Below are 13,251 nucleotides of genomic sequence, written 5' to 3'. Positions count from 1 at the left end.
AAACCCTCAATTTGTCCAGCTTAAGGCAACGTGTGTGTGTGGCAAGGGTAAAATGCATAAAGTTGTGATGCACAGGTTGCATACAAGAATGATCGCATTTAGAGGGAGCATTCGTGAGTGGGAGTTCATGTGCATTAGGACCTGGGTGGTCATTTGCAATTAATAAAACTTTTGTGTGTTGCTCAGGAGCGTGCTTAAATGATTAAGCAAAGAGACAATTAATACATGGATGAGGATTTCAGTAGTGGATAAGTTAAGTTTGGAAAAGGTTAGAGGTGAAAATAGGCATTCTTAAATATATGATATATTTGGTTCCAATATGATAGCAATGTTGTGAACCATTTGATTCAGTCTCAAGATTTGCCACAGAAATGTGTTAGTGACAATAGAATGGAGTTTGTGATAGAGACCAAAAACAATGGCTTCTGTAATCCCACAGTTTAATTTACTGATTTATCTGCTCATCCAGTATTGAATTTTGGAGGAGTCTGACAATTTGGAATCAGGATGGGGAGGGGTTATACAGTGGGAGAGAAGAGGAAAAAGAGGCTTAGCTGATTATCATCAAGGTACATATTAAATTGACAGCATATTAAATTTTCAGATGATGTTATTAAGATAAACTTGTAGATGAGAAAAAGATGGGAGTCAAAGATAGACACTTAGGAGATGTCAGTGTGTGGGAGCAGAAAGATAGCGCATTACAGTTGATGGAAGTGGAAATTGTTAAATCCCCAGGACATGGTAGCTTACATCCCAGAGTGTTGAAGGTGGCAGCTATAAAGATAGTCAATGCATTGATGATTATCTTCAAAGTTCTATAGGTTCTGGAATGATTCCCATGGATTGGGACATAGCAAATGTTAAGCGAAAATGAGTACTACAGATGCTGGAGATTAGAGTCAAGAGTGTGGTGCTGGAAAAGCAGAGCAGGTCAGGCAGCGTCTGAGGAGCAGGAAAATTGATGTTTCGGGCAAAAGGCCTTCATCAGGAATGGGCTTCATCAGGATTCCTGATGAAGGGCTTTTGCCCGAAATGTCGATTTTCCTGCTCTTCAGATGCTGCCAGACCTGCTGAGCTTTTCCAGCACCGCACTCATAGCAAATGTGACCCCACTGTTTTTGAAGGGAGTGAGAGGCAACATAGGGAGCTGCAGACCTATTAGTTTTACATCAGTAGTCAGAAAGGATGGTATAAAATAAATTTTTGATGATGTAGGATTGTGAATAGTCAGCATGGATTCACAAGCGGGAAATCATGTTTGAAGATGTTACTAACAAAATTGATAAAGGAGAATAGATAAGTCCAATATACTTAAATTTTCAGAAGGCAACCACAGGAGATTGGTGAGAAAAATAATTAAGCACGTGGGCTAGGGCATAATGTTTTGGCGTGAATTAATGATTGGCTAAGAGACAAAAAAAACAGAAGGAATTAAGAGTCATTCTCATGATGGCAGGCTATGATTAGTGAGGCACTACAAAAATCAGTACTTGGGCACCAGTTCTTCTTAATATCTATTAGTGATTTGGATGTGAGGACCAAATGAAATATTTACAAATTTGTGATGATATAAAGTTTGGTAGGAATATGTATTGTGAGAAAGATGTAAAGCAGCTTTAGGAGGATTTGGACAGGCTTAACAAATGGATAAGAATGTGACAGATGGAATATAATATGGAAAAAATGCATGGTTAACTACTTTGCTACAAAGAACAGATAATGCAGAGTATTTTTCAAATGGTGAGGCTTTTGAACGTGTGGATGTATTAAGGGACCTAGGTGTCTTTGTCCATAAATCACTGAAGTCTAATATGTGGGTGCAGCAAGCAGTTAGGAAGGACTTTACAGATTACATTAGTTCAGCAAAAGTAGCATAAAGAAACGTTAGGCTTTATTGCAAAGGGATTTGAGTGTAGGAATGGTGAAGTCTTGCTTCAGTTATGTAGGAGCATGGTTAACTGCACTTGTGTGCTGTTTTGGTTTCCTTATCTCAGGAAGGTTTATGTCAGCAAGAATGCACTGACTCATTAGTAGGATTCTGGATTAGCGGTCTCCTCTACATTGGGGAGACTGGACACCTCCTAGCAAAGCGCTTTAGGGAACATCTCCGGGACACCCGCACCAATCAACTACACCGCCCTGTGGCCCAACATTTCAACTCCCTCTCCCCCTCTGCCGAGGACATGGAGGTCCTGGGCTTCCTTCACCGCCGCTCCCTCACCACCAGACGCCTGAAGGAAGAACGCCTCATCTTTCACCTCGGAACACTTCAACCCCAGGGCATCAATGTGGACTTTAACAGTTTCCTCATTTCCCCTTCCCTCACCTCACCCTAGTTCCAAACTTCCAGCTCAACACTGTCCCCATGACTTGTCCTACCTGCCTATCATTTTTTCCACCTATCCACTCCACCCTCCTCCCTGACCTATCACCTTCATCCTCTCCCCCACTCACCTATTGTACTCTATGCTACTTTCTCCCCACCCCCACCCTCCTCTAGCTTATCTCTCCATGCTTCAGGCTCACTGCCTTTATTCCTGATGAAGGGCTTTTGCCCGAAACGTCGATTTTACTGCTCCTCAGATGCTGCCTGAACTGCTGTGCTCTTCCAGCACCACTAATCCAGAATCTGGTTTCCAGCATCTGCAGTCATTGTTTTTACCTCATTAGTAGGATTGTCCTGTGTACTGCAAACTGGCCATGTATTCTGTCAAGAGTTTCGAAGAATGAGAGGTGATTTCTTTGCAATTTACAAAATGCTTAAATGGATATAAAGGGTAATTGCATGAAAGCAGTTTCCTCTGGTTAGGGAGTTTAGAACAGGGGACATAATTTAAAATAAGGGGGTGCTACTTAGGTCTGAGATAAGGAGCATTTTTTTATTGCTTAGAGGGTTGTGAACATTTGGCATTCTCTATCACAAGGGCTGGTAAAGCTCAGTCTTTGAGTATGTTTCAGGTAGAGATTGATAGATTTCTGATTACCAATGGTGTGGGGTGGATAAAAGGTATTAAAATGTTCGATCAGATGTGATTATATTGAATGTCAAGGCAGGCTTGATGGGCTAAATAGCATTCTCTTGTTCCTACGCATTTGGATGCATAAAAATAAAACAGGCAGGTGAACAGTTGTGGAAAGATGTTTGATAATAAGATTCTGTTCTATTGCGTCGAAGACTGCATTGTCACATGGAACGATAGTTTACTTTGTCATGGTTAACTAGGGTGTCATTGTTTTTAAGAGCCATTTTGATATTTTAATGGGAGCAGAGATTCGATTGGTAAGATTCAAGTGGGAAGTTCTGTGAAAGATGGGGAGAAATTTGGGAGGAGACGATATGTCCTAAGCCTCCTGAAGAGGTTTGAAATAGAGTGGAAGCTTGCAAGGATTGAGGAGTGAAGGCTTGCATTTTTGTTGACCGGGTTGATAATGGCAGATTTGAAGGAAAGAGAGAGATGATATCTGAGCAGAGAAGAATGCTGTTAATAGTGTCAGCCAACATGGAATCTGGGAAAGTTTGGTGTTTGGCACTTTATCAGGAATAACGCCTAGAGAGCACGAGGTGGATCTGATCACCCAAATGTAGAAGGCATGAATGGAGAAAGAAAATAAATTAAATACAAATGTGAATTAAATCAAGAGATACCTTAGACAAATTTAGCCTCCGAGGGAGAGGAAAGAGAAAGAAGTAGTAAAAGAAGCTGAACTTGATCTCTCTAATATTAAACATCTTGAGTTGAAATGAGGGCAGAGGAAACAGGAGGAATAGTTTAGAAAATGTTTTGTGGTATGAGGAGAAACTGGGTGTTGTCCTTGCTTTCCTAAATTATCTTTAAGTATTGAGCAATTTTATTAATGAATAACACTGCTTGTTGATAATGCATTAAATAATCTTACCAAATATGGTGAGGCATGGCTATACGGTTGTTCACTAAAGATGTTCAGGTGTGTATCTGTTAAATTGAGGGCAGCAGAGATTTAGGGTATCCTGGAAGAATGATTTAAACTAAGGAAAACTGGATAAGGGCAACAAGTGTGGTGGAGAGAGTGTGATGTAGTAAATCTATAGCTGCTGGTTGTCATGAGAGGCTAAATGCTGGATGGATAGTTGGGAATTTGAGTGTGTAGTGGACGGTGACTTGGAGAAGAGTTTTTGTTTACAGGAATGATGGGGAAACACACAGGTTTGGGACAGGAATGTGAGTAAGGTCAGGAGGTTGCCTTTTCAGTTATGTAGTAAAGTTGCTTAATAACATCCAAGTCCTGAACGACAATATGGATAAGAGTTTATATTGAAAAATAAATTTAAGGATATAGAAGGTCAGCAAACACCGAAGAGTAAACAAGAAGAATTGAAATGGAGGTTTAAATAACCAGGGATAAAGAGTAGATTAAAGGAAAGGGAAAACACAACTAAGCAATCTGGTGATAATTGTGTGGACAACCAGGTAAAGGCTTTTTTAATTAAAGATGTGAAAGCTGATACAAGCTGACATATTTAAAGGAGGAGAACTCACCTGAAGACTGAGGGATGGATGGACGTGTGATTTAGAGATATGGGCCAGACAAGTAAACTTTATTAAGAAAGCCAGCATTAGCTTCAACCTTGTCTTTGTCAAAGCTGTAATATCAAAGTCCACAATAAGACCAGAGAAAACAGGATTTTGGTAGAAAATGAATATATATTCGGGAGGGATATGAAGAGGGGCAATGAAAGCTTAACTAAAGGCAGAGCTCACAGCACCTGAGATGGGACAAGAAGAGGGAAGGGATTGACATCAGAGAGATTATCCCCTGGCAGGTGCATAGGTTGGAAAGAGCTGAAAGAGAATAGGATGAAGCGATAGAAGTTGCTGTTGATTAGAAGACTAATAAAGTGTACCGCCAGAGATGTGTAGAAGATGTTCTAGGATTGCATAATTATATATTTATACATATTATAATTTACATGCAGGCAAACCAAGCCTGAGAAGGTGATGAAAGCAGAAAAGATGATAATTGTTGAAGAATTAAAGTTTGTGAAGATGAATTATCTGAAAGCAAAGAAAGGAAACATGATCTTTGGAGGGGGGGGTAAGGAAGAAAGGGGAGAAAGTAGAGAAGAAGTGAAATAAAAGTGATGGATTCAATTTTAGAGTGCAGTTAAAGTATACATGTTTGCACACAGGGAAATATTTATCTGTGCAAGTTGTAGGGTTGCTAATTAAATCAGGGGAACTTAGCTTTACAATTCATGGTTAAAGAGAGGAATTATAAAATGACTAAACATTAGATTTAGAGTCTAAATTGATGTAGAGAATCTAACTTTGAATTGTGTTGTGGACAATTTGACAAACCACTAGGAGACTCAGGTACAGGTTACAACTGTTTATTCAAGTGCACACAAGGGAAAGTTAACCTTAGCCAGCTAAGACACAAATTTTATAAAGTCACAGGTGTTCACTTCTTAATATATTCTTGTAGTCAAGTACAGAATCAATCACTCAATTCTGCAATTTAGGATCTCAGGCAAAACATATGTTCCTGACAACAGTTCCCACATATACATACACTGAGCAATGTTCTTGCCTTTGTAAAGTTGCTCACATCTTACTGATTCTGCAGTCTAGGATGCCTCCTTGTTTTTATCACCCACACCCTGGCCTGGTTTTTGTTTGGTCCTTTCTGCTTGCATCTTATTTTACCAAAAGAACTTCTAACAAAGTGTTTAAACCTTTGAATTGAAGAGTTTGGGACAGATGAATGGAAATAGGCAATTCAAAAAGGCATGCTTGTCAAAAAGAACTTGTTTTTTTTTCCATATCACTACTAAAATAGTTGTTGCTGGAGCCAAGTGTTCAACTTGTGCCTTTGGATGACTCCCTTTTGAAATCGATGAAGATACATCTGATAGCTGGAAAGAATGAGACCATATTCTACAACTCTGAAAACAATTGATCAAATTATTGTTGAAATGAGCAGTTTGGATTTGAAAGACAGTAGCTAGAGATAGTTAGGTTTTCCTAAGATTATTCTTTTGGATGCTTAACTTCAAAAATAAATTATTAAATTAACAATAGATGTAGATTGGCTCTGTCAACATCAATGCTGTCAATTTGTTGCTTCATCTGTCGAAGTGATTAATGAACCTCCATGTTTAAACCTGAAAAAATAGATGTTGTCCAACAAGTGGAATTGTAGTAATCATGCTAAATTAAAGACATTACTATTCCTAATAATATGGAAGATTGAAACTGACAAAATGCAGACATATCACAGATAGTGAGGACTGAAAAGATGAATTATAATTTAGAAGTTTTTAGAGTTAGGTTTTATGGTCACATGTGCTCAAGTACAGGAGTACAGTAAAAAGTGTACAAAGTCCCCATTCACAGATGCCATCTTTAGTACAAACCCAGAACTTAAAAAAATCAAAATCAGGCATACAAAATAACTAAGTAGAAAGTGGGTATCTTATCACCATTTAAACCGTGTCAGTAAAAGCCTGAAAAGTTTAATTAAAAATTAAAAATTACTTTATTCTTTGAACGCAAAATTAAACTTAAAAATTCCCAGCAAAAGTAACAGTTCAGATCCGTCAAACTTGAAGTCACTGAGAGACTGCAAGCTGCCAGAGTGTTGCACAAAGGCTACAGGTCAGCATAAGTGGCTGTAATCTGGACTATTTGTACAGAACCTATACTTGGCTTTTAGTTAAGTACAGAATTTTCTACATAGCTCCCAAATGTTCAGAACCTTTTGCTTTCTCTCTATCCTTCCTGCCCATGTTTCTGCTTTTAGTTTCTAGATGGTTTGGGAATATTTCTGTGTTTATAAATGGAAATATGTTCTATCTTTTGCTGCTAATTTGTCCTGGTTCTCAGTTTTTAAAAAATGAGTTATCATTCCAGTGTAATGCAATACATTGTTTGAGCAATTGAGTTTTATGTCTGCAATGCTTAAAAAGAAATGTATTTATGGCATAGGCCCAGCCCACAGACATGCGAGCACTGCAAGACTTCAGTGAAGTGGATAAACTGCAGATTCAGATGAATGACGTTATCACAGTCATTGAGGGCAGGTATGTGTCTACAAATTACACTTGAAACAGTTTTTCATTATCAGCCAGGTAGACCTCATTGAATATGAGTTCCCTGATTAGGACTCTTAACTTGGTGAGACAGCCTGTTAACTGTGAGAGTTGGCTCTGAGGGAATTGGATCAGTGTCAAGGGCTCTCCATGTGTAAATAAAGGATGACTTGATGGTGGGATTATTGGCCTCTGGAGTTAGTTCAGTGGCAACGAGAGTGGGGTTAATGGTGTAGTCATGCAAAAGTGTCCATTAGCTGAAGTCCAACTGGACTTCAAACAGGCACCACACTGGCTTTATCATTGGAAAATGTGGCAAGTGGAGCATATAATTTGCAAGATATTCTGATGGAAGTGGACACTCTCACAAGCACAACTGAGCTTGGGGAACACCACTTAAGTGAAGGTAATTGCAAAGCCAAACCTTGGCTAAATAATTAAAATTTTCTTCCAGGCCAGCAAGCCATTGTAGTTGCTGTTGCTATGCGGACTTGATGCTGCAAGACAGTCCTACAAGACCTAAATTGAATAAGAAAACTCGGTCTGGTATCCAGGAGAGTGCAAACCCTGGAAAGTCCAAATACATCTGGTTTGGAACAGTTAAATTGCTTAGCAAAATCCAAATCAGAACCAATCAAAATAAACATCTGATTAAATGGTCACCTGGTTCTAATTTCTTTGAGAACCAGGTGACCATTTAATCAGATATTTATTTTTGAGGTCAATACCTTGCAGCCATTTCAGTCATCACAGAACCAGTTTTTAACAAAATTCAGTCTGAACTCCAGCCCTTAAGTTTGTGCAAGACCCTGGCTAGACTACGAACTTGTGCCAGGGAACCTTTACACATTAAGTGTACAATTTTGGTTCTGGTCTGTGATGAGGAGCAGCTGGTTCAGTTATCACGGACTGTAATGAAAGGTTCAGGTCCAAACTTGACGGGTGAAATTGGTTGAGAAAGATCCACCTAAATGTTTTTGATTAAATCGTTGATGCCTGAATGAAATCAGAGTTAAATACCTGGAAGTTTTTCAGGAAGGTGTAGGGACCATCAAAGGAGCCAAGGCCACCTTGCAGGTTGACCTGGAAGCAATTCCATGATTCTGCAAGACATACCCAGTGTCATTTGCCTTATGGGCAAAAGTAGAGGCAGAAATCAGAAGGCTGGAAAGCAAAAGAATCATCAAACCAGTCTAGTTTCTAGAATGGGGAGCACTGGTCATACCGTTTGTAAAGCCTGAGAGATTGGTTTGCCTTAGTGTGGATTTTAAACAAATGGTAAACTGCTTTGTGCAGCTGGATAAATGCCCAATCCTTTGCATAGATGATTTACACATAAAGCCGGCAGGGGTGCTTTTAGTCTTTGAAAAATCTGGACATGTGCCATGTGTACTTGCAATTGCGGTTAGGTAAAGATTTCCAGAAGTATGCTACAATTAGACAATAGACAATAGGTGCAGGAGTAGGTCATTCTGCCCTTCGAGCTTGCACCTTAATCAGTATCCTGTTCCTGCCTTATCTCCATAACCTTTGATTCCACTATCCTTGAGAGCTCTATCCAACTCTTTCTTAAATGAATCCAGATACTGGGCCTCTACTGCCCTCTGGGGCAGAGCATTCCACACAGCCACCACTCTCTGGGTGAAGAAATTTCTAAATGGTCTACCCCGTATTTTTAAGCTGTATTCTCTGGTTCGGCACTCACCCATTAGCCAAAACATGTTTCCTGCCTCCAGAGTGTCCAATCCTTTAATAATGTTATATGTCTCAATCAGATCCCCTCTCAGTCTTCTAAACTCAAGGGTATACAAGCCCAGTCGCTCCAGTCTTTCAGCGTAAGGTAGTCCCGCCATTCCAGGAATTGACCTTGTGAACCTATGCTGCACTCCTTCAATAGTCAGAATGTCTTTCCTCAAATTTGGAGACCAGAACTACACACAGTACTCGAGGTGTGGTCTCACCAGGGCCCTGTACAGCTGCAGTAAATCCTCTTTGCTTCTATACTCAATCCCTCTTGTTATGAAGGCCAGTATACTATTAGGAGAAAGTGAGGTCTGCAGATGCTGGAGATCAAAGTTGAAACTTTATTGCTGGAACAGCACAGCAGGTCAGGCAGCATCCAGGGAACAGGAGATTCGACGTTTCGGGCACAGGCCCTTCCTCAGGAATGAGCAGAGAGTGTTCAGCAGGAGAAGATAAAAGGTAGGGAGGAGGGACTTGGAGGAGGGGAGTTGGAAATGTCTTCTTCTTGACCTCTCCGCCTCCATCCTACTCCCACCTATCACCCTCACCTTGACCTCTTTCCACCTATCACATTTCCAACGCCCCTCCTCCAAGTCCCTCCTCCCTACCTTTTATCTTCTCCTGCTGAACACTCTCTGCTCATTCCTGAAGAAGGGCCTGTGCCCGAAACGTCGAATCTCCTGTTCCCTGGATGCTGCCTGACCTGCTGTGCTGTTCCAGCAATAAAGTTTCAACTTTGATATCCAAATGAATCCAACAAGAACTGGACCAAGCATATGTGGTACTCATAATCTTCTTCATCCTAAGTATACGCATGATTTTACTACAACTGCTAAGTATTTCATCAGTAATATTTTCAGCAACATAACACAAAACATCGCAGATAAGAAAAACTGCAGCATATTAACATGCCAAATTTCCCCTAAAGTAAATGCATTAAAATTCCATCAAATTTGACAATATTGTTATGTATTTGGCTTTAAGGGGTTAACACGTAGGGGGTTCCATACAACAGCCAAGCAGGGTGAGATCAATAGTTGTGATGTTGAGAAGATATGCTCTTCTTCATTAGGGTAAATAAAACCACAGAAAGTAGACAAAATCAAACACAAAATATTGCTGAGGAAAGGAGTGAACAAAGACAGAAATGGGAACTATTTAAATGTAAATCTATGATTCGCTCCAGTAATAATATCTAACAATATTCAATATCTAGGATCATACCAAAAGAGTACTTTGAAGTATTAAAGGGATTTTCTGCTATCTAGTGATCTCTGAGGCATGAAGTTTCCCTTTCTTGATATGTGCAAGATCAAGACAAACACTAGGCATACAGTAACAGTGATATCACCGCAGGGAGTTGGCAGCCAATTACACTGAAGTATTCTCAAACAGCAAATCAGAAAGTAAAATGCAGTAAAATCTTCTACTCAATTAAAATTTCCACAGAGTAAATACAAATCATCAGTGATACACATGGGATTAAAGTAGCTGAAATATCATAACTTTTTTTTAAATTTGAAAAAAACATTATTGCCATAATAATGGCAAAAAAGCATCCCAGTGATATAACATTAGATTTCTATGAGTAACTATTGAGTTATTAAAATTAAATTGCATTTATATAGTAACTGTTATGGCCACAGAAAGATCCAAAATGCTTTACAGCCAATAAAGTACTTTGGAAGTACAGTCAGTGTTGACACATAGCAGGCAATTTACATGTAGCAAGCTCCCACAAAAAGAAATGCTGTACTAATTATTGAAAAAATATTGACTATGACACCTGGAACAACTTTCTCATCAGTGGTGAGGTTCTGGAACCCACGAGTTCAAAGGGTAATACAGGCAAAAACCATAATCACATTAAAACATGCGGTGGAACAGTCAATGGGTTTAGGAATCAAAATTTGGAGAGTGGGATTAGTGTGACGAGGTATTCATCGACTGGTATGGACATAATGTGCCAGACGACTACCTTCTGTGCATGAAATCTTACTGTGTTTTCTATGTATCTATAACTCTTATTAAAAATAGTGCCATTGGCTCTTCTATGTCTACATTAGAGGACAGACAGGCCTTCACTTAGTAGGCTCTCGTCAAAAAGATAGCAGCTTAAATCTTCCAACTTCCCTCACTGGATTGGAATGTGTTGCTGGAAAAGCGCAGCAGGTCAGGCAGCATCCAGGGAACAGGAGAATCGACGTTTCGGGCATAAACCCTTCTTCAGGAATGAGGAAAGTTTGTCCAGCAGGCTAAGATAAAAGGTAGGGAGGAGGGACTTGGGGGAGGGGCGTCGGAAATGTGATAGGTGGAAAGAGGTCAAGGTGAGGGTGATAGGCCAGACTGGGGTGGGGGCGGAGAGGTCGGGAAGAAGATTGCAGGTTAGGAAGGCGGTGCTGAGTTCGATGGATTTGACTGAGACAAGGTGGGAGGAGGGGAAATGAAATTTTCAGCTCTGATCTCCAGCATCTGCAGACCTCACTTTCTCCTAGCCATAGTGAAGCCACACAGTGTCTAACTCAATGACTCGTCTCTGGTAAATACGAACGTTGTTGATCTCCTCTTGTGTTGAAATCAGAAACAGACATGAAGGTGACAATTGGAAGCCACCCACCCTGCACTGAGACTGAAGCCAGCCGTCTCTGGTTTGATGTTTTCAAGAAAGACCTTTATATCTGCGATGGGAAGATTTGGGTGTCAATCTTACAAGGTAATGCAACAATATCATTAAGGTAGAGATGGATTGTTTGTAGTGCCACCCCTCAGTGAAGTTGTTAATGAATAAATAGAATACATAAAGAAAGAAAGTCACATTTGTATGAACCTCAGCAAGGCTCATTACGGTCAATGAAATTTTTTTTACTCAGCCAATGAAACAGGGCACAATAAGCTCCCACAAACAGCAATATGATAGTTGCCAAGTGACCTGCTTTTGCAATGTTGATTGGTCAGGACTCCAGGGTTAACTCCCTTACTATTCTTTAAAATTGTGCTATGGTATCTTCTCCCTCCACTTGAGAGGATAGAATCATAGAATCCCTACAGTGTGGAAACAGGCCCTTCAGCTCAACAAATCCACACCAATCTTCTGAAGATCCATTCCCCTATCCTATTATCCTATACTTACCCGTGACTAATGCACCTAACCTGAACATTATGACAATTTAGCATGACCAGTTCACGTACCCTGCATGTCTTTGGATTGTGGGAGGAAACCTGAGCACCCAGAGGAAACCCACACAGACATGGGGAGAATGTACTGTCGCCCAACGGTAGAATCAAATGCAATACCCTGGTGCTGTGAGACAGCAGTGCTAACCACTGAGCTACCATGCCAGATAGATGCGACCTTTTTTCTTAACAATTCGCCTCTGACTGCACACCCCTGCTCAGGACTACACTGGGGTATCAACCCAGATTAGAACTTTCTAAAGAGGCATTTTGCCCACAATATTGTAAATCAGCGTTCAGGGTTCAAGTAGTGAGTCACGCTAATTCAGAGTGCATCAGTGCTGAACGGTACTGTCTTCCATGTGCGTCAATGATCAGATAAAGGTCTCTGAGTGTTGAATAAATTATCCCCTCCCCACACAACACATACACACACACCCACTCTCTTTCTGTTTCACACACACACGTATACACACACACACACTTTGTCCAGCTCTTCCCTCATAGCTCCATAGTTCCCTTTATTCAACAGAAATATTATCACTTCCGATTGTACCCTCTCCCTCTCAAATTGCAGATTGAAGCTTAATGTATTATGGTCACTACTTCCCAATGGCTCCTTCACTTCGAGGTCCCTGATCAATTCTGGTTCGTTGCACAATACCAGATCCAGAATTGCATTCTCCCTGGTCGGCTCCAGCACCAGCTGTTCTAAGAATCCATCTCTGAGGCACTCCACAAGGTCTCTCTCTTGAGGTCCAGTACCATCCTGATTCTCCCAGTCTACCTGCATGTTGAAATCCCCCATAACAACTGCAGTAACATCTTTGCGACAGGCCAGTTTCAGCTCCATAAGGGTTTATGTCACTATATAAGCCTGCCATTTGGTGCATTGTCAGCCTGTGCAATTTTTCAGCAGATGATGGAGAACATTTTACAAGATTTATTCCAGGTCACCATTTATCTAGATGACATGCTAATAACCGAAAAGAACAGTAAAGAGCACTCCGAGAATTTGTAATTCATGATTAGAGTCCTTAGATATTTCTCCCAGATGGGCAAATGTCTTAGGAGAGAAAAAATGTGTATTCCAGGCACCCCAAGTGAACTACTTGAGTGGCAGAGTCGACAAGACCAGGTTACACCTCATGGAAGGTGAAGTGAGGGTGATCAAAATGGCCCTGGCTCTCACGTATGTACTAGAGCTTGGGTCTTTCCTTGAGCTATTATGGCAAGTTTACATGTAACCTGACCTCCATCCT

The 13,251-nt window shown here is 40.5% G+C and overlaps 1 protein-coding gene across 7 annotated transcripts in view; it reads left to right on the top strand.

The window, feature by feature from the left end:
- tnk2b (tyrosine kinase, non-receptor, 2b) overlaps nt 1–13,251 on the top strand; it is a 270,657-nt gene that overhangs the window by 216,554 nt on the left and 40,852 nt on the right. For all 7 annotated transcript variants that reach the window (XM_043702430.1, XM_043702434.1, XM_043702433.1 and 4 more), the window contains one exon: nt 6,969–7,063. In XM_043702430.1, coding sequence (XP_043558365.1) covers nt 6,969–7,063 — 95 coding nt within the window. The remainder of the gene's footprint in view (nt 1–6,968; nt 7,064–13,251) is intronic.

This window comes from Chiloscyllium plagiosum, chromosome 13, assembly GCF_004010195.1.
Source record: "Chiloscyllium plagiosum isolate BGI_BamShark_2017 chromosome 13, ASM401019v2, whole genome shotgun sequence".
In the NCBI taxonomy this organism is placed as follows: domain Eukaryota; kingdom Metazoa; phylum Chordata; class Chondrichthyes; order Orectolobiformes; family Hemiscylliidae; genus Chiloscyllium; species Chiloscyllium plagiosum.
The sequence above is the reverse complement of the archived record's forward strand: the minus strand, read 5'-3'. Positions and strand labels throughout refer to the sequence as shown.